This window comes from Mirounga leonina, unplaced genomic scaffold, assembly GCF_011800145.1.
Source record: "Mirounga leonina isolate KUSES-001 unplaced genomic scaffold, KU_Mleo_1.0 Mir_101595, whole genome shotgun sequence".
NCBI lineage: Eukaryota > Metazoa > Chordata > Mammalia > Carnivora > Phocidae > Mirounga > Mirounga leonina.
The window spans coordinates 9,261,547-9,281,592 of NW_023270158.1; the positions used below are offsets into that span (position 1 = coordinate 9,261,547).

A 20,046-nucleotide genomic window follows, 5' to 3' on the forward strand; every position below is an offset into this window, starting at 1 on the left:
GCCCACAGGAAGCTAGAAGGGATCCTGGGGAGCGTTAAGGGCTGCCGAAGACTCCTGTAATGTGATGGGGTAATTATCAGAAGATGGAACAACGCTGTGTTGGGAGAAAGTTTGGTTTTCTGGTAACTTATCAAGTTTTAAGTTAAAAAGAAAAACAAAAAACCTTTGAGACAGGCTTAAGTCACCAAACTGCCTGTTTGCTCTTGCCTGCTTGAGAAGAGTAAATGGCGAGACCTTTCTTCTCCAAGTTTTCCGGGGCCTTAAAAGGGCTGTAGCTTGAGCAAGTAGTCCTGGCACTTTTCACAAACATCGCTTCAAGGAAAAACCGAGTAACTGTGAGAAGTACAAAATTTAAGCCATTCAAAGGCAGATAGGTTAGTCTCACTTTGGGGGTGGTGTGCGGTGGTGAGGCTTTGTCCAAGAGAGAGGCGTGGAAGGATATCTAAAACTGCACAGAGGGTCGGCGCGCTCCAGGCCCCTCGCGCGAGGCCACCGGGCGGCTTCCGTCCACAAGAGTTCGGCTCAACTCCCCGGCCCTGGCCAGCCCAGGGCGCAGGCGCAAACTCCGGCTCGGGGCGCGCAGGCGGGGCTGGAGCCCACGTGGCGGGGGGAGAGGGAGTGGGTGGAGCAGGGAACAAGGTGGGGGCCGGGGCGGGGTGGGGGCGGAGCAGGTCTCGCGAGGCCGCGCCCCGGCTCACGCGGGCTCCGGGCGCGCGGCTGTAGCTCAGTGACGGCGGGAGAAGTCGCGCTCGCGCCAAGGGACGTGTGTTTGCGCTCGCGTGGTCATGGAGGCGCCGCTGCAGCCGCCAGCCGCAACGACTCCAGCCTGTGGCCGGAGCCGAAGGCTGCTGCTGCTGCCGCTGCTGCTCTTCTTGCTGCCAGCCGGAGCTCTGCGAGGCTGGGAGGCAGAAGAGAGGCCCCGAACCCGCGAAGAGGAATGCCACTTCTACGCGGGTGGACAAGTGTACCCAGGGGAGGCGTCCCGGGTTTCGGTCGCCGACCACTCCCTGCACCTCAGCAAAGCCAAGAGTAGGTGGTGCCCCGCCAAGAGGGGGGGTGGGGGGTAGCAGAGGGAGGCGGGAGGTGGAGAGGGCCGGAGACACGTGCACCCTGGTAGTACCTGGGGGCCTGGCTTGGGCGGCACCCTCTGAGCGGCCTTAGGTCCCTGGGCGGGCCTGCCGGGGGGGCGGGGTAGGGGGATGGAGAGGGGTTCCAGCTGTGAAGAAAGGGATGGGTTCCACGAATCAGATTTTGGAAAAAGTAGTGGTTACCCCAAAGCCGCAGATGAGGGAAAGAGGGTGGCCCCGGCCCCGAGTTTGTAGGCATCAGGATGTTGTGCAAACTGAAGCACTTCCTCAAACATTAAAAAGTACCTGCAGCGCATCGCGTCTATTTTCAAGTACTATTTCAGGGAAGAATACATTGAAAAGTTGAATAATGGTTCACAGAAAGCTGAATTAAACAGAAAAGTGGCTAACCAAAATGTTCAGGGGGGCAAACCTTTCGTTTTCCTTTCTTTTTTTTTTTTTTGTTACTGCATCTTATAAAGACTATTAAAAGCCACCTTCCCCAAAACCTGTATAGTTAGTGGGTATTCTTTGTGTTTCTCAAAAAATGAAGAACTTGTTACAGGCTGTACTTGGGAGGCTCCTTGTAAGAAAATGGAGGGGGGGGGAGTGGTTGGAAGTAATGCATTTGGGTTGATGATAAACCTTGTGGCAAATTTGTGTCCTGCCAATTTGGCTTTCTGTTATTTGCATTTCTGTCCAGTGTACACAGCTAATGGCCACTTTCAGGAAGGACACGTCAGACTAGATACTGAGAAACTTGTGGCCTGCTGCATCTGGATGTTAAGATTGGCCAAAAAGAAGTGGCCAGGGGCTAAAGGATAAAGATTATCTCTTGCTTGCTTTTAAATAATCAGCTTTTTCTACGATTATTTGGCATTCTGTGGATACATATTCGGTTCAGTTATAGCATGTTCCCTGCCTGTATTCAGTAACAAAAGTAATGCTTCACAATTACGAATCCTCAGTGTTAAACGGGATGTTGTTATAACTTAGGATGGAGTGGGAGCCATAAATGAGAAAAACTGTTTTGCCTCCTTACACATTTGCAGTTCTTTCCTACTGAAAGTAACTGGAAGTTACTTTTAGATTTTTGTTTTTAAAGAGCCAGTCTTGCACTTTTAAAATCATAGTATTTCCAAGTCCCGTTGCTTTTACTTGGCTTGGGAAGATATTTTGAAATATGGCAGCCTGTTAAGTATTTACTGGCATCACATAAATTTCCCATAAGAAACAAATCCCATCCAAGTCTGCTCATGGAAGCAAAAAAATAGTAATATTAGATTTGCCTTTACCCACAAACCTTTTCAGAGTTTAGATATCTGCTACATTTCTGAGTCACATGTAGGCTTATCTAGAATTAAAGATAGGACTTTTATTCATAAAATGGAATATTATAGAACCATTAAATTTTTAATAAATTTTAGTAACATGAAAAACTGTTAATGATTTACTCTTCCCCCCTTTTTCAATTTTAATTCCAGTGTAGTTAACATAAAGTGTTATATTAGTTTCAGGTGTACAATACAGTGATTTAACAGTTCCATATATTACTCAGTTCTCATTACTGTTCCCTTTTTAAAAATGGGTGCAACATGATCCAAATTTATGTGTTTAAAAAAAAATGGAAAGACATCAAAATGTTAACAGTAGTTAAATTGATGGGGGGGCAGATATGGGAAGAAGGGATTTAAACATTCTTCTTTACTGCTCTGCATTTGCCAGAATCTTTGTTAATGCTGCTATTTATATTTGGGACAGTTGTTATTTTGTAACAGTTGCAGGGGGTTGCTTTGGGAATTCCATTTATAGATCTTAATAAAGTAATTGCAGTCTTTTTGCCTTAAAAATTGATGAGTTTTTTTTCTTTGAACAACACTTACAGTATTTGCAGATGACATGATACTATATATAGAAAACCCTAAAGACTCCATTAAAAAAACTATTAGAACACTGCAGTTCTTAAGTCAAAAACTCCAAATTTCCAAAATCACAATTTTCAGAAAAAAAATTATTTTTCGGATTTGGTTTTCCCTACATGCTAAAATCATTAAGGAGTGTCATTTTAACAGATCATTACAATTATAACCTCACACTTGAGTAGCATTTTCAGTAATGTATATAAAGCATATACAGTTAAGTTCCCTTCTGTCCAATTCTCCCTCATGGCCTTTACCTAACTAGATCAGGATATTTATATGAGGTAGCCTGCTGGCTCAAGGTAAATAATCATGTGTTATATATTAGCTTCACAGAGAAATTCATCTTAAGTTTGTCTTCATTTTCAGAGTGATCAAAAATGCTGGCTATTGTAAGCCTTACTTTCTAGGAACCTTAGTCAAACTTGGAATCAGGTATTGATTTCAATGTATGTGATGATTCTGAAAGTTTACGTGCCATGTGAATGTGTTAACAGAAGATCAAGGTACATTATTAGGAAAGCGTGTTGGCTAGAATTACAGCATGCCCTTATAAGAGAGCAGCATGAACTATTCAATTACCATCAGGTCACTTGAAACCTGTTCGGAGCCCTCTGGGAAAATAATCCCATGGTCTGGGATTTTAAACTTCTCACCTGACATTTGCAGATTTCCTACTCCTTGAGTGTGGCAGCAGGTCTTCTGTGTGAATGTGAGAAGCGGGACAAACATTTAAAAAATGAGTACATCTAGAAGACTGCCATTAGAAAAAGGAAAATCTAATTATTTGAACTGTAGGAAGTTGATTAACTTGGGGGGGCTATAATGAAGTATCCAGTAATTAGTGCAGGGATGGAATGTAGGGGGTCTGTGAGCATGCATAGAAAAACAAAGTCTTTATTTTCACTAACCTACAACTGAAATTTAGAATTTCGTTCCATTATGAACATCAGCAACAAATCACACTAGCTTCAGCAGTACTTGCTTGTACCTGTTGCCAAGAGAATCACAAATATTTTTATGCCACATAATTGCAGGTATCCTGCAACAAAATTTAAACTCATCACTGTCTTGGACAGTTATTAGACCACTTCTAGATCTTGCAGTTTAAAGATTTTATTTATTTATTTATTTATTTATTTATTTAAGCGGGGGGAGGGGATCGCACACGCTCAAGTCCTTGCCCACAGAGCCAAGGGAGGGTCAGAGGGAGAGGGACAAGCTGACTCTGTGCTGAGGGCGCTGCATGAGTGGAGTGGGGGTGGGGGGGCAGAGATCATGACCTGAGCCAAAATCAATAGTCAACAGTCGGCTGCTCAACTCAGCAACCCAGGTGCCCCATAGATCTTGCGGTCTTAAAGTGTTAATAAAAGGGTATATGTATTACTATATCACCAGTTTGTTTTCTATTATTTTGATAATTACATTTCAATATACTTGGCTTCCTTTGTAAATCCATATATTTTGTTTTATGTATTCAATAACACTATCCATAGAAAAAGTCCATAAGCTTCACCAGACTGCTAGAGATCCAAAGGTTTAGAATCCTTAATTTTTAGTGATTTCCTAAAGATGTCTTTCTGTCATCCCACCAATTTTCTCAGTGTTGTAAAACATCATGTATTTCTCTTTCTTAGTTTCCAAGCCAGCACCTTATTGGGAAGGAACAGCTGTGATAAATGGAGAATTCAAGGAGCTCAAGTTGACCGATTATCGTGGGAAATACTTGGTTTTTTTCTTCTACCCACTTGATTTGTAAGTAATACATGTACAGGTCCTAAAACAGTCAGTCATTATCAATCATTATTCAAGAACATCAAGTACAAATTATTTTATTTAGCTCTTGGTTCTTAAAAGGCAAGCGGAGATGAACTTTTTCAAGAAGGTAACATCTACCATGTTCAGAACCAAAACCCATTGACCCCAATACTTTATCCTTAAATCTACATGATTGTGTTATAATATAATCATCAAAGAAAGGAAAGCTACAATTATATTAAGCTATACCTACTAAGGCAAGAAAATGGATATTTGCAAAAGCATTTAATAGCAAGACTTACACCACAAATCTGTTTAATGTATCTCTCTTAACTAGAAAATTAACCCTTTACAATGATGATGCCACTTAACTATGGTTTTATCATTTTTATTCTCTGCTGCATCTATTGCTTTCCTGTGGTTTGAACATTTTCCTGAAAATACTGCATATGCTTAAGAAATAATGCCTATTAATATAAATTATGCTTATTAGGGGGAATTTTCTCTTTAACTCTGATGGTGAGCACTTTAGATAAAAAGTTGACTCAAATAAATACTCCTGCAGCTTCATTCTTATCGAGGATATAGTTTTATCTGGAGTGTTTTTCAAATTCCACGAAAGTGAAAAGGTAACAAAAAGAGACTTAACCTGACTTTTATCTTTTTTCTGTTTGAATATGTTTTTTGGTTATAAAAAAGAGAACTTCTATTTTGCCACTGTATATTAAGGTCTTTTTTCCATTAGGACTAACCTAGAACTGTGTAAATAAAACCTTAAACTTGCAGGGAGGATATACTTAAGCTCATCTCTATAGATTGTCTCTAGGCCAGAGGTCAGCAAATTTTTCTGTACAGGGCCACATAGTAAATATTTTTTGCCTTGTAATCTCTATTGCAACTACTCAACTTTGCCATCATAGCACAAAAACAGCCATAGACTATACACAAATGAATGAATATTGTTTTCTATTGAAAGTTTATTTACAAAAAATAAGGTAGGCTGGATTTGGCCTGTGGACTGAAGTTTGCTGACCCCTATTCTAATCCAAATAGGAAAAATTCTCAGAAAAATTAGTTCACTGAGACTAAACCAAGTCATAAATGTGGATAATACATAATCTTTTAAATTAGTATGAACTTCCTTCTTTCTAATCAACTTGTACTGTGGCCTGACTAGCTAAAATGTATGATATAACTTATTTTCTAATAAAAACCAGAAGTACAAATTTTAATATATAAAAATGATAGGCCTTCTAAATTCATGTTATAAAACCAAAAAGTTAACACATCTGTTAAATAAATAGGACGCTAAACGTGAGTTTTAAAATTAGTCTAATATAGCAGACAAGTATCCTGTTTATCCCAGTGTTACTTAAAACTCCGTAATGAATAAGACATATCTAAAGCATGATGTCACCAGTGGCCTCCTAGGGCAAGAAGCTAAGATCGCTTCTTTCTGTTTCCATGTGATGCCAGATTAGGCCTGGTTAGAAAGGAAGAATTCTGAGACATTTGCCACAGTCTGCAAGTATGAAAGTCAAAAAAATAACCCTTTAGTTTTTTGCCAGAACTTTTTCTCTGTCTTCACTAAGAAGTTGGATAAATGTATTTCTAGGTAGCATTTGTTGGAATAATAGGAAGGCAGGCAGGGGCTGACCATTCCTACCTTTGGGAAAATATTAAAAATACATATCATAGCCCAGGTTTCCAGAGATATAATCTAGATTAGAACTGTCTGCCTGCATGTGGCAGTCCTACATTTGAACAGCCGAAACCTCTGAAAAGCCTGTTTTGGGCTGCAGTAGGAATTTGTCCCCTCAGTCTGTGTTCTTCTGACTTTCTTGACCATGACCTGAACACAGTACAAAATCCATTTTTCATTGCCACCCAATACATTTACATATACATACAGGGTAACATTCAGTCTATAAGCACCAGTACAGCCATGCTGATTAAAATCCTGAAACACTTCCATACCAAATGGTAAATAGCCACTTTCCCAACCTCCTCCCCAAGTTGCCCCTCCCATCTGGTCCCTTTCAGAAACCTCCAGAGCTAAAGCCAACTTTCAGTTAAGGTTGTTCAATATTTTTAGTATCACTCCTGAACACACACACACACACACAGATGTATGTGTATGTACATATGTTTCATGACTTACCCTTCCTGTATATAAAGTATTCTCGTATTTTCTATTCCACTTGTTTAAAATGTTAGTTAGAACTCCATAAACTGGCTTAAGGAGTCCCTACCATGGTTCAGAAAATACTACCCTAAAGTAATATTCTCTAAACATGCCTTTCTGACAAGAGGACTGGGAGACAAGGTAGAAGAGAACCTTATCAAGAAAGGGAGGGGGATGGAAGAGCATTCTCTCATCTCTGAAATAAAGATCAGTGCATCTAGCTCATAGGAGTGGTATAGGAATATTAAAAAAAAGTGGAATGATGGAAAATTTGTATAGATCCTTTGAAAGCTGTAAAGCACTATATAAATATAAAGCATTGTTAAATAAAAGCTAATGAAATAGGACGAGGTGCTGCCGTAACGGAGAAGAGAACATTGGTTGACCACGGATCCATTAAGTTATAAAAATAACATTTATTGAGATGTAATTGGGAACTCTGTAATATACATTTTTTAATTAAATGATATTTGATCAAATAATCTTCTAGACAGCTGCATTGTGACAATGTTCATATATAAAATTGTTCTTAATATGCATTTTTATATACTAAAGGTGTTTGTAAAAACTAAGTCATTTGAAACTTTAAGTATATGCATATTTTGAGAATACTGAAATTTTTTTTTAACTTTCAGCACTTTCGTGTGTCCAACTGAAATCATTGCCTTTGGTGATAGGATTGAAGAATTCAGATCTATAAACACTGAAGTGGTAGCATGCTCTGTTGATTCACAGTTTACCCACTTGGCCTGGTCAGTATCTTACACTTAGTTTTGTAGGGGGGGAAAATGGATTTACTTTTCAGTTATAGGCAGACAGCTCTCATTGTGATAGGAATATAGGGGTGTTTTTTTTTTTAATTTTATTTTAATTATGCTTTACACCCATGGGGCTTGAACTCATGACCCTGAGATTAAGACTTACATGCTCTACCAACTGAGCCAGCCTGGCACCCTGGAATATAGTTATCAAACAGTTTGGGAATAGATATATCTGAGAGCTACCAGTTCAATGAAGTTATGGTAAAAATGCTTAAGGATTTTGTAGGACATTTCCAAATTGGGAAAAAAGCTCAGTGCAAAAGACATAATATCCATAGCAAACACAACTGAGTTGTATGATTATTTTATTATGATAAATTGGGTAGCCTTAATCTGGAGGGAAAAAATTCTTTAAAATTCCATTTCTCTGTTACATAGTTGTCTAGTATTAAGTCAAACTCAAAATACCTTTTGTGGGGTTTTTTTTTGGTTTTTTTTTTTTTTTAAGATTTTATTTATTTATTTGAGAGAGAGAGAATGAGAGACAGAGAGCATGAGAGGGAGGAGGGTCAGAGGGAGAAGCAGACTCCCTGCCGAGCAGGGAGCCTGATGCGGGACTCGATCCTGGGACTCCAGGATCATGACCTGAGCCGAAGGCAGTCGCTTAACCAACTGAGCCACCCAGGCGCCCTCAAAATACCTTTTGTAATTATTTTTCAAGAGGCTTTGATTTTCTTAATTTTTAAATGTCTTTTTAACTCATTAAATGTGAAAAGATGTTTCACCTGATTAATTGCCAAGAACTGCAAATTAAAATGACAAGGGATGCCATTTTTTCCCCTGTCTGATTGGCTAAGATTTCAAATATTGAAAAATTTCATCCAGTGATGACAAAAGTGTGAAGAAATGGTCCTCTCACACATACAGTTGGTTGAGCATTTCTGGAGAGCAGTTAGGCAGTATGTCTCAGAATCTGAAATGTGTGTGTTGATGTAAATTTTTCATGTCCAAAATTCTGTGCGCAAGATTCTATGCACAATAAAGATGGTTCAGAATTATCTTAGTTTTAGAAGTTAATATTCATTTCATTAAAGTAAATTCAAAACAACTTTTTATCCATTTACAATTATATAGAGACATATATATATATAACTAAAATTTTACTGGTGAGGAGCTACAATTTATATTCTCTTAAGTAATTAATTCTTTCAAGTATTTTTAAATGCAGTTATATATTTATTTGATTTGCTTTGTGTCTCAATTTTCAGATAAAACTTCCAAGAACTTAAGTAATTCTTGCAAATCTAATAGACAAATATGGCATGCCTAAAGTTCTTTAAAAAATGTTTCACGGGATCGAGTCCCGCATCGGGCTCCCTGCTCAGCAAGGAGCCTGCTTCTCCCTCTGACCCTCCCCCCTCTCATGCTCTCTCTATCTCAGTCTCTCTCTCAAATAAATAAATAAAATCTTAAAAAAAAAAAATGTTTCATTACTATTTATACACTGAATAAAATTTCACATTATATATTTTAAATTGGAATCACAAAGTGAAAACGATGGGTTTAATTTGTGTCGTCACTTCTATAGTAATCCTAAATCTTTGTAGGATTACAACATAAATCCACTAAGGAAAAAGTTATATCCTCCCAAATAATTTGGGATTGGCTTCTCAAGGAATTTGCGGGGGATGCATTCTGAGCTGGATAGGTTTCATATCAACCAGAGATTTCTACTTGGATGTCAGAACTGGGGCTGCAGACATCTGGAGCAGTATTTCCCTGTTTGCTAGCTGCTTGGTCAGTACCCTCCCACTGGGACACCCAGATTCCCTGGTTTCAAGTAAAAGAATGCTTAAATCTGACTGATGTGTCTGAGATTATAACTAACTTCCTTCCCTGTTTCAAATGGACTTTGCATTCCTTTGTCTCAGAATATTAAAATATCCAGTTGTATTCTGTCTCTCAAGGCTTTGTCTTGTGATCACAATTCTAAGGTTATGGTTATGACAGTGCATATCCTTTGATCCATCAGTTCCTCTTCTAGGAATTAATCAAATAAGTGTGCAAAGTTGAGAATACATAGATGTTTCCAGCAGTGTTGATAAAAGCAAAAGAAAAATGGAAATAGTTTAAATGTCTAGCAATAGAGATTGGTAAAATACAGTATGTCAATACTTTAAAAATGTGATATGTATCTCCATATTTATTGTTTAAAGGAAATGAATATATTAGGTCCGGAGTAAAGGCAAAAAATAGAATGTGTATTAGCCTGTTTTTGTTAGAGAGAGAATGTGTGTGTTGTGTGTTCATTCATATGTGTGTGATGGAGACAAACAGTGCTGTTTGGATACATTTACTTCGCTCTGAGTGGTAAATGTTTTGTTTGTTACAGGATTAATACCCCTCGCAGACAAGGAGGACTTGGGCCAATAAGGATTCCACTTCTTTCAGATCTGACCCATCAAATCTCGAAGGACTATGGCGTATATCTGGAGGACTCAGGCCATACCCTTAGGTACCTTTCAGTGGTTTTATATTTTGACAAATCCAAATATATTTGTAATCCTCCCTGAAATGGAGTTAGAAGATACAAGGTTTGATCAAGAAGAATTATTTTCTCTATTTGCAAAAATGTTGTAGATACTGTTTAAAATAATTGGTAAGTGCCCTACTTAAATTATGTATCATAGTCTGTTAAAGCTTGAGGATTATTTAGAGGTCTTTGACCAACCCTGTCATTTTACAGATAAACAGATTCATAGAATTCCATGAATTTAGCCAAAGTTATATAATCAGTTAATGGTAGAGCCCACACTTGAACCCAGGTACCCAGACTCCTTGCCTATTTCTTTCTCCTCTTTTCTAAAATCACTCCAGTAATGGTTTTTCTAAATGCAAGTATCCTAGTATTTAGCAAACTTGTGCCTTAGGGAGTGGGACAAATTAAGGAAGTGCTACTAGAAATCTTTGGTAAAAGGACAACTTTAGCTTAAAAGAGTTGTAATTTTATTATAATTATATTGTTAATTTGCTTTACTGTGCTAGTAGTTTTTTTAAATGTTTTATGTGAAGGTGCCAGTATTTTATAATCCTATGTTTTTTAATAACAGCTTTATTGAGATATAATTCACATACAACTCACCCATTTAAAGCATACAACTCAGTGGTTTCTAGTATAGCCAGAGAATTGTGCAACCATCACCACAATCAATTTTAGAACATTTTCATTACTCTAAAAAGAAACCCCATACCCATTAGCAGTTACTCTCCCTTTCCCCCAATCCCCCTCCCCTGGCCCTGGACAACCACTTACCTACTTTATGTCTCTCTGGTTGCCTATTCTGGACATTTCATGTAAATGGAATCCTACAATATATACTTTTTTATGACGAGCCTCTTTCACTTAGCATATGTTTTCAAGGTTCATTCATATTGTATCATGTGTCACTACCAATAGTTTCTTTTTTTGTACTTGCCAAGTCTTTAATGTTTTCTCCTTTCATAGAGTTTATGACTAAGTTAATTCCCAAAAAGTAAATATGCCACTATAAAGACTGAAGCTATTAAGCTATTTTAAAATTTGGGATTATTTGAACATTAACCAAGTAAAACCAAGTAACCCCAAGATCATGACCTGAGCTGAAATTAAGAGTTAGTTGCTTAACCGACTGAGCCACCCAGGCACCCAAGGCATATTTGTTTTTGTGTGCTGTGTGTTGGTATGATGTATGTTACCAAAGTAAGTTCAAAATTTCACATCAGACTCACTTACTTCAGAACAAACTTCATCACCAATGACAACCGTTTTCTACTGTAGAAGTAGCTACATGAAAGAACACCCATATGAATGATCGTTAAAAGTTTTACCCGAGTTTGGCCAAGTTGACCTAGTCAAAGGAGAGTGAGCTCTAGTTGGTTCAGACATCATGGTGCTCATTAAAAATATATATTGTGGGGCGCCTGGGTGGCTCAGTCGTTAAGCGTCTGCCTTCAGCTCAGGTCATGATCCCAGGGTCCTGGGATCGAGCCCCACGTCGGGCTCCCTGCTCCGCAGAGAGCCTGCTTCTCCCTCTCCCACTCCCTCTGCTTGTGTTCCCCCTCTCACTGTGTCTCTCTCGGTCAAAATAAATAAATAAAATCTTTAAAAATATATATAGAGAGAGAGAGAGTAAGATAAGCAGGAACATTTTAGTAATGTTTAATATGATAATAAAACAAAATTTCAGGGGCGCCTGGGTGGCTCAGTTGGTTAAGCGACTGCCTTCGGCTCAGGTCATGATCCTGGAGTCCCAGGATCAAGTCCCGCATCAGGCTCCCTGCTCGGCAGGGAGTCTGCTTCTCCCTCTCCCGCTCCCCCCCGTCTTGTGCTCTCTCTCTCTCATTCTCTCTCTCAAATAAATAAATAAAATCTTTAAAAAAAATTTCACATAATAAAGTAATTCCATGTATTTCTATTAAAAATAAATCTCATTATTATGTATAATACTTGTATGCAAGCAGTTAACCCTAGTATGAGATCTTTTTCTAAACCAAATATTGGGTTGAAATCCATATTGACTGAAATAAAGACAGTAAAGTCCTTTTGAAATTTTTTTTTTCTCTGGTCTGCTTTAACTCTTGCAATGCCACTCCATCTCAACAGCAGGTCTTATAGGTGAAACTACTCCATTATTCCCTAGGCCAAAAAAGTGAATCACACATACACAGATTTAGAGGGAAAGGTAACTTCGCTTGTATTGGGACTTTGTCTTTTCCACCTCTGAAAAAGGAAATACAAAGGTGTTCTAAACAGCCAGTGATAAGAAAGATGGATCACTCTTTCACCCAGAGGAAGACTTTGCTATGTAGATTCATTGTTTCATTAACAGTGCAATAAAATCCCAAACCTAGTACTCGTGAAGATTTAAATGGAAGTACAACAGTACATTGCATAGAAAAAAACAAATTTTTAAAGCTATCATTTGACAATGATAATCCCAAATCATACAGCAGATAAGCTTGCGTATGGGGACAGGGGTGTATTTGCACGTGTGTGTGTGTGTGTGTGTGTGTGTACACCAGTCAAGCAGGTAGGTAGTGTGTTGTTGGTTGTGTAGAACATCCTTCCATGTGGACAGCACAGGGATCAGATTAACTAATGTTTGTCTTAATTGAGTTGAAATGACCTCACCTGTACCACTCTTGTGTTTTACAGGGGTCTCTTCATTATTGATGACAAAGGAGTCCTAAGGCAGATTACTCTGAATGACCTTCCTGTCGGTAGGTCAGTGGATGAGACACTGCGTTTGGTTCAAGCATTCCAGTACACTGACAAACATGGAGAAGGTACCCTTTCAAGCATCTTAGCCTTTTGATTTTTTCATTTGAGAGATGATAGCATGATTAATTTCGTTTCTTAGTCAAAAAGTAATTTGGATGGTTCCAAAGTCCTCTGATTATTTTCAAATTATTACCTGATCTTCTTAGCAGATCCAGTTGTTACTTAAAGTGCTTTTAACAAAATATCACTAATATATCCTACTTACAGAATAAGATGCAAAAATATTCATTATTTGCACAGTCCACAGAGAAAAGTTTCTGCTACTGTAATTTTTCAAATTATGTTTCTGTAAACTTAAAACGTGCCAGTCAGGCAATATTTAGTCATGCAGGTTTTATTTGCATGTGTACATTATTTGACTTAGCTTTTTTCCTCACAGCTGTTCGGTATCACACTAGTAATCTATCAGTTCGTCCTTTTACTCCCAAGTTTTTGCAGTAGCTAAATGGACAAGGTCAGATTTTGCTAAAACAGAACATACGTTATATATTCCTTTCAAAAGTGTAACTCAGTGCCTGAGTAAGGGTGCATTCTAAATAAAGGGGAAATGCCACTTTCCTAGTAATTTTAAACTCTTATTTGACAAACAGCAAACTGTGGCATCAGTACACAGTACTGCAGAAAACGGAAGATAAGCTAATACTGGAAAACAGAAGATAAGCTAATATTGGAAGTTTATGTAAATTCAGAGAAGTTTTTGCCATGCCCCGACCTGTCAATTCACCAGATTCCCAAACCTTCCAACTTTATTAGGGGAACACTCAACTTGGTTTCTTATACTGTAATTGTAACTAGACATAATTGTCAAAAATGGACATAGATTAGCTGCCTGCTCATAAACTCCGTGACTGAAATTCTTGGTGCAAGCGGGCAAGGAAACAGTAGTCAGGTGTTTGGTGGCCTAGAAATGTTCTCATTGTTATAGGCTCTTTTCAGTTTCATTTTGGAAAAAGAAAAACCAAGAGTTGCTGAAGACAACTGAAATCTGTTTTTAAACTGTCGTTTTGCCCATTTTTGTTCTTTTCAGTCTGTCCTGCTGGTTGGAAACCTGGTAGTGAAACAGTAAGTCAAACTGATTTTTTTAAATGCCAACCTTAGAATAATCTTTCTTTGTAATAGAACTATCTCGATTTTGTAAATGAAGTAAACATTACTAGACAGAAATCATAAGAGTACAGGCATTCTTTGGACCGTAGAGAGAGTAGCTGAAACTGGAGAAAGCAGAATATGAGACTTAATGCTGTGAATTTTAAAGCCAAGTATTCAGAGAAATATACCATCAAAAAAAAAAAAAAATCCAAAGGGAACAGTAGAGATCTGATAGAATAAAGTCAGAGGTCTTAGGGATCATGTATGGCATTTCTTCCTATATTGTAGGCCAAGAAAATAGTCACAAGCAAGACCTTTCTGTATATAGTAAACTTTTAAGAAAATCTGGCTTAATTAACATTGAAGCTAATGATTCTGTCCTTATCAGTTGAAGGAAGATTGAAACAGGTATATCTTTTCATTTAGGGAGGCTGTATAATTTATAGGCAATTCCTGAAGTAGTCTCTGGCCAAAATACAATTTGGAAACTCGCTTGAACCTTTTTTATTTTATTTATTTTTTTTTAAATATTTTATTTATTTTTATTTGACACAGAGAGAGAGATAGTGAGAGAGAGAGAACAAGCAGGGGGAGCGGCAGGCAGAGGCAGAGGGAGAAGCAGGCTGCCTGCTGAGCAAGGAGCCCGATGCGGGGCTCGATCCCAGGACCCTGGGATCATGACCTGAGCCAAAGGCAGCCGCTTAACCGACTGAGCCACGCAGACGTCCCTTGAACCTTTTTTAAATAACATGTTTATCTTCTAAAAATCAACACTTCTATACAAACTGTAGTTAGGAAATTGACAAATACGGGTGCCTGGGTGGCTCAGTTGGTTAAGCAACTGCCTTCGGCTCAGGTCATGATCCTGGAGTCCCGGGATCGAGTCCCACATCAGGCTCCCTGCTCAGCAGGGAGTCTGCTTCTCCCTCTGACCCTCCTCCCTCTCGTGCTGTCTCTCATTCTCTCTCTCACAAATAAATAAAAAAAAATTTTTTTTTTAAATTATTAAAAAAAAGAAATTGACAAATACTAGAGCATCAGAGGAAGAAATCATTATCTTAGGATAAAAGAAAAATACAGATTCCTAAGATTTTCGTCTTTAGCAAATCAACAAAAAGTACCATTAATCATAGACAATGAGAGGTAGAAAGTCACTCTGTAACCTAACTCAGATTGGGGATTGGGTAAAGTAACATTTCACTGATTTTGAACCAGTTTTTGATGAGTTTGCAAAACAGCTTTGCCTTTGTGGGTCAAAGTTAAGGTTACAGTACAAATTTATTTACCTTTACATACATCTGATGGATCTCCAAGATAAACATGAAGGTAGGCATTAAAGGTACTTTGAGCACTAGGTACTTTAAATCATACATGAGGCATTAGGTTAGCTTATAATTATTGACTTTGAGGCTTCCAGATAGAAATAGGAATCAGAAGCTGCAGAGGCATCGCCTGAGAAGCCTTAGAAGGCATTTCTGGGGCGCCTGGATGGTTCAGTTGGTTAAGCGACTGCCTTCGGCTCAGGTCATGATCCTGGAGTCCCTGGATCGAGTCCCGCATCGGGCTCCCTGCTTGGTGGGGAGTCTGCTTCTCCCTCTGACCCTCCCCCTCTCATGCTCTCTCTCTCTCTCAAATAAATAAATAAAATCTTTAAAAAAAAAAAAAAAGGCATTTCTGGATGGGTCTTCAAGGTAGGGGCCATGTTCTGCAGGAGCTGTAGCAAAACCAACAGTGAGTGATGAATAACCTCACCATCTATCACATGCTTGTATTGATAGATCAGCAAGAGCTTGCAAGAGGTACAAATTAACTACAAAGGGTATTAGAGGATGAGTGTTTTACATTTCAGAAAACATGTTGACTATCCATTTGACTAACTTTTGGAGGGGCCACAAACCCCTTTGAGAATCTGACAAAAACCACGAATTCTCCCACCAAAAACATTCACATATGTAATCACATACTGTGGCTTTACTGAGGTATAAATAGATAAACAGAATTGTAGATATTTAAACTATACAATGTGACAATTTGACATATGTATACATTGTGAAATGATCACAATCTGATTAACAAATCCATCACCTCATATGGTTACATTCTTTTGTGTGTGTTGAGAACACTTAAGATCTACTCTTTTAGCAAATTTCAAGTACACAAAACAGTACTGTTAACTATAGTCACTATGCTGTACTCATCCTCAGAACTCACTCATCTTAAAAGTAAAGGCTTGCACCCTTTGACTGGCATCTCCCCATTTCCCCCACCCCCAGTCCCTGACAACCACAGTTCTTCTCTGTTTCTATGGGCCTTCTTTCAACAGACATTTCTTGACCACCTGCTATATGGCAACTATTCAAACTATTACAATAGGCAGATGGTACTTATTAGTGAATACCACAGGCCAAGGTCCCTACCCTCGGGGTTACATTCTAATTCTAATTTTAGATTGTGGCAAATGCTTTTAGAAACAGGTTGATGAGAGTTGGTGGGATAGTGCCTGGGGTGAGGGATTAAGTGGTCAGGAAAGACTTCTAAGATGACATTTCAGTTGAAATGTGAGTGAAGAGAGGGGGCAAGTCAAGCATAGAGCAGTGCAGAAAGAAAAGCAAGGGCAAGGCCCTGAGGCCAGGAACCAGCTTAGCATGTTCAAGAAATGTCAAGAGGGCCTGTGTGGCAGGAATAGAGTGAGCTGTGAGGAAGGGACTAGGGACACCAGTGTCATGTGGCATGGAGAATGGGAATACAGCGAAGTAGCGGAAATGTGAAGTCTCTGGTGACTGTTGTGAGGGCAGCAGCTAGTTTGGAAGAGTTTGAAAATAGATCTGCCTCACTTCTCTCCTGTATATTGCACAGGCCTCCTGATTTGTTGCCCTGACCTCAGCTTGTCTCCTGTCTAGCGCATGTCACTCTCTCTCCAAACCAGGACCTTTTAGCAGCCCTCCAGTACCCACACAACAAAATCCAGATACCTGGCACAGCTTTCAAGCCTTTGCACTGTTTGTGTCTACCACCCTCTCCCAGGTCATCTTCCCTACAATGCACGCATGCACACACACTGTGTTCCCACCAAGTCCCATGACTCACTTTTCCCCAAAATAAGCCCTGCTTTTTCACACCTTTGTGCCTTTGCTTGGGTCTTTAGCCTGGAATATCTTCCCCCTTCCCTAAATTCTACTCATCTTTCAAGACTAACTTAAATGCCACCTCCACTTTGAGGCCTTCCTTGATGCCATCTCAGCCTCCATTCAGGCACAGCCTGCGTCATACGTGATCATCTTGTGCATTGCGTCGAAAACTTGTGTACGCACACATCTTCCCCACATGCTTGGACAAGTCTCAAAGACAGGGACTTGAGTGTAGTTATCCTCGTACCCCTCACTGCCCAGCACACTGTTGGCACACAATACCATATTATTCCATAAGTATTTGCAAATTGAATTTCAGTGCAGAGAGATTATAAATTGGCAAAGACATAATACTTCTTGAAGTGATACCTGAAAAATTATGTAATATTTATTATAGGCTGATGAAAAATTCGAAGAAAATGCATATAGAATTATTGTAAACTGATTACAATGGGTTACTTTTTATATATAGGGGCAGATGTACTTTACCTATAACTATCAAATAATATAGTTAATATGAGGTCAAATCATATAGGAAATGTCAAAAAAATATAATAGGGTTCGAAGGCTGTGATCCTGTTAAGGAGGGAGCATTTTTTTTCTTTCAGAATGTTTGTTCATTCACTAAATAGTTCATACTACCTCATATATTTGAGTATTTTTTTACTTTGCAGTTTGAGATTAAAAGGTTGCATTCTGGACCTCCAAAAAATCCATTTAATGGATAAAGAAAATGTAGTATATATACAGTGGACTACTACTCAGCCATAAAACGAATTAAATCTTACCATCTGTGGCAACATGGATAGACCCAGAGGGTATCATGCTAAGCGAGATAACTCGGAGAAAGACAAATACCATATGATTATATATATATCTCCTTAAAAAAAAAAAAAAAAACAAGACAAAACAGAAACAGAGTCATAGATACAGAGAACTGATGGTTGCCAAAGAGGATGGGGGTAAGGGGATAGACAAAATACATGAAGGGATTTAAGAAGTACAGTCTTCCAGTTATAAAATGAACTAAGTCATGGGGGTGAAAAGTACGGCACAGGGAATATAGTCAATAATATTGTAACAACTCTATATGGTGACAGATGCTGACTGGACTTATTGTGGTGACATTTCATAATGTATATAAATACTGAATCACTATCATATACACATGAAACTAACACAATATTGTATGTGAATTATTTTTAAATAAATAAAAATTTAAAAATCCATTTGAACACACTGCCGCCTTTCAGGTTATTGTGGCATACCAACATTTCATCAGCAGATAACTTTAAAAATACATTAACATCTGTAGCCATGCTCTCTTAATGTGTTTGACTTAATTAGATCAAACCTGAAGATGTCATGAAAGCCTGGTGGCCAAGAGAAGAGCTGTAAGTAAATTTTGGGATGCTTGAATACAGATGTTAATTTATTAACAAATTTGCCTTTTGGGATAAGTGAGATTAGTAGGTAGGACAAATCCAGTTTTCCTATATATAATTTGGGACACAAAAATCATCTTTATCTTCTTCAGTCAAGAGATGAGCAACTGATATCAGACTACTACCGATGTACCTTGGCTTTTAAAATAAATAATTTGCAAACATCAATTTGAAGAGATATGTGCACCCCTATGTTCAGTGCAGCATTATTGTAGCCAAGATATGAAAACAACCCAAGTGTCCATCAAGAAATGAATGGATAAAGAAAATGTGGTGTATATGCACGATGCAGTATTACTCGGCTTAAAAATGAATGGTCTCTTTCCATTTGCAACAACATGGATGGTCCTAGTGGGTACTATGCTAAGTGAAATAAGTCAGAGAGGGACAAATACTATATGATTTTACTTATATGTGGACTCTAAAAAACAAAACAAATGAACTAACAAAACCAAACAGTATTAAATATAAAAAACAAACTGGTGGTTGCCAGAGGGGAGGTGGGTTGGGAAAGGGCAAAACAGATGAAGGGGATGAAGAGATACAAACTTCCAGTTATCCAATTACAGAGATGAAAAGTATGACATAAGGAATATAGTCAATATTGTAATAACTTTGTATGATGACAGATGAGAATTAGACCTGTTATGGGAATCATTTCATAATGTATAAAAATATCAAATCACTATGATGTATACCTAAAACTAATAAAATATTGTATGTCAATTATACTTTAATAAAAATTAACATTTTTTAAAAATGAATAATTTGTTTTTTTAACAGATAATTCCAGATCCAGCTGGAAAACTGAAGTATTTCGATAAACTCAACTAAAAAATACTTCCTCAGGTTTCAGTGCTTGAAAGTTCTCAATAAAGTTCACCATTTTAGTACCATATTGTGTTACAGTGGTAATTTTTTGAAGAATATAGAACTCCCTAAGGTATTTAGTGTTCAAGTTAAATACTGATGCCAAAAGATAAGCAGTTACTCTCTATCTTTCCAAAGTAAGAAATGTCAGATTGAATCAAACCAGTAACAAGAGTAACTAATATTTGTATAATACATGTCATGTGCCAAGCATTGTGTTAGGTAGATTAGGTGCAGTATTTCATTTAACCCTCAAAGCAAGTCTTTGAGTTCTTTATTTTTTTTTTTTAAGATTTATCTATTTATTAGAGAGCACACGTGGAGTGGGGGGGTGGATAGTCTCGAGCAGACTCCATGCTGAGCGTGGAGCCTGATGCGGGCTCCATCCCATGACCCCAAGATCACAACCTGAGCTGAAACCAAGAGTCAGATGTTTTACTGACTGAGCCACCCAGGCTCCCCAGGCTGTATCTTCTTGATTAATAATTTCCATTCCATTCCATT

At 38.3% G+C, this 20,046-nt stretch overlaps 1 protein-coding gene across 2 annotated transcripts; it reads left to right on the top strand.

Moving 5' to 3' along the window:
• Positions 1 to 700: 700 nt before the first annotated feature.
• On the top strand, positions 701 to 19,568 carry PRDX4 (peroxiredoxin 4). 2 transcript variants are annotated; one of them, XM_035000832.1, is made up of 8 exons: positions 701 to 1,029; positions 4,624 to 4,741; positions 7,565 to 7,681; positions 10,083 to 10,205; positions 12,885 to 13,015; positions 14,038 to 14,072; positions 18,575 to 18,621; positions 19,456 to 19,568. In XM_035000832.1, exons 1-8 carry the CDS (start codon positions 786 to 788, stop codon positions 19,457 to 19,459), a joined length of 819 nt encoding a protein of 272 aa, XP_034856723.1. In that variant the 5' UTR covers positions 701 to 785; the 3' UTR covers positions 19,460 to 19,568. The 2 variants fall into 2 exon arrangements, with proteins under 2 accessions (XP_034856723.1, XP_034856715.1); XM_035000824.1 differs by lacking the exon at positions 18,575 to 18,621 and having other exon boundaries at positions 703 to 1,029.
• Positions 19,569 to 20,046: the final 478 nt, after the last annotated feature.

Coding starts and splice junctions, on each gene's coding strand:
- PRDX4 (XM_035000832.1), top strand. CDS start 786: ATGGAGGCGCCGCTGCAGCCGCCAGCCGCAACGACTCCAGCCTGTGGC. Junction 10,206..12,884: donor GACTCAGGCCATACCCTTAG/GTACCTTTCAGT, acceptor TGTGTTTTACAG/GGGTCTCTTCATTATTGATG. Junction 13,016..14,037: donor CACTGACAAACATGGAGAAG/GTACCCTTTCAA, acceptor TGTTCTTTTCAG/TCTGTCCTGCTGGTTGGAAA.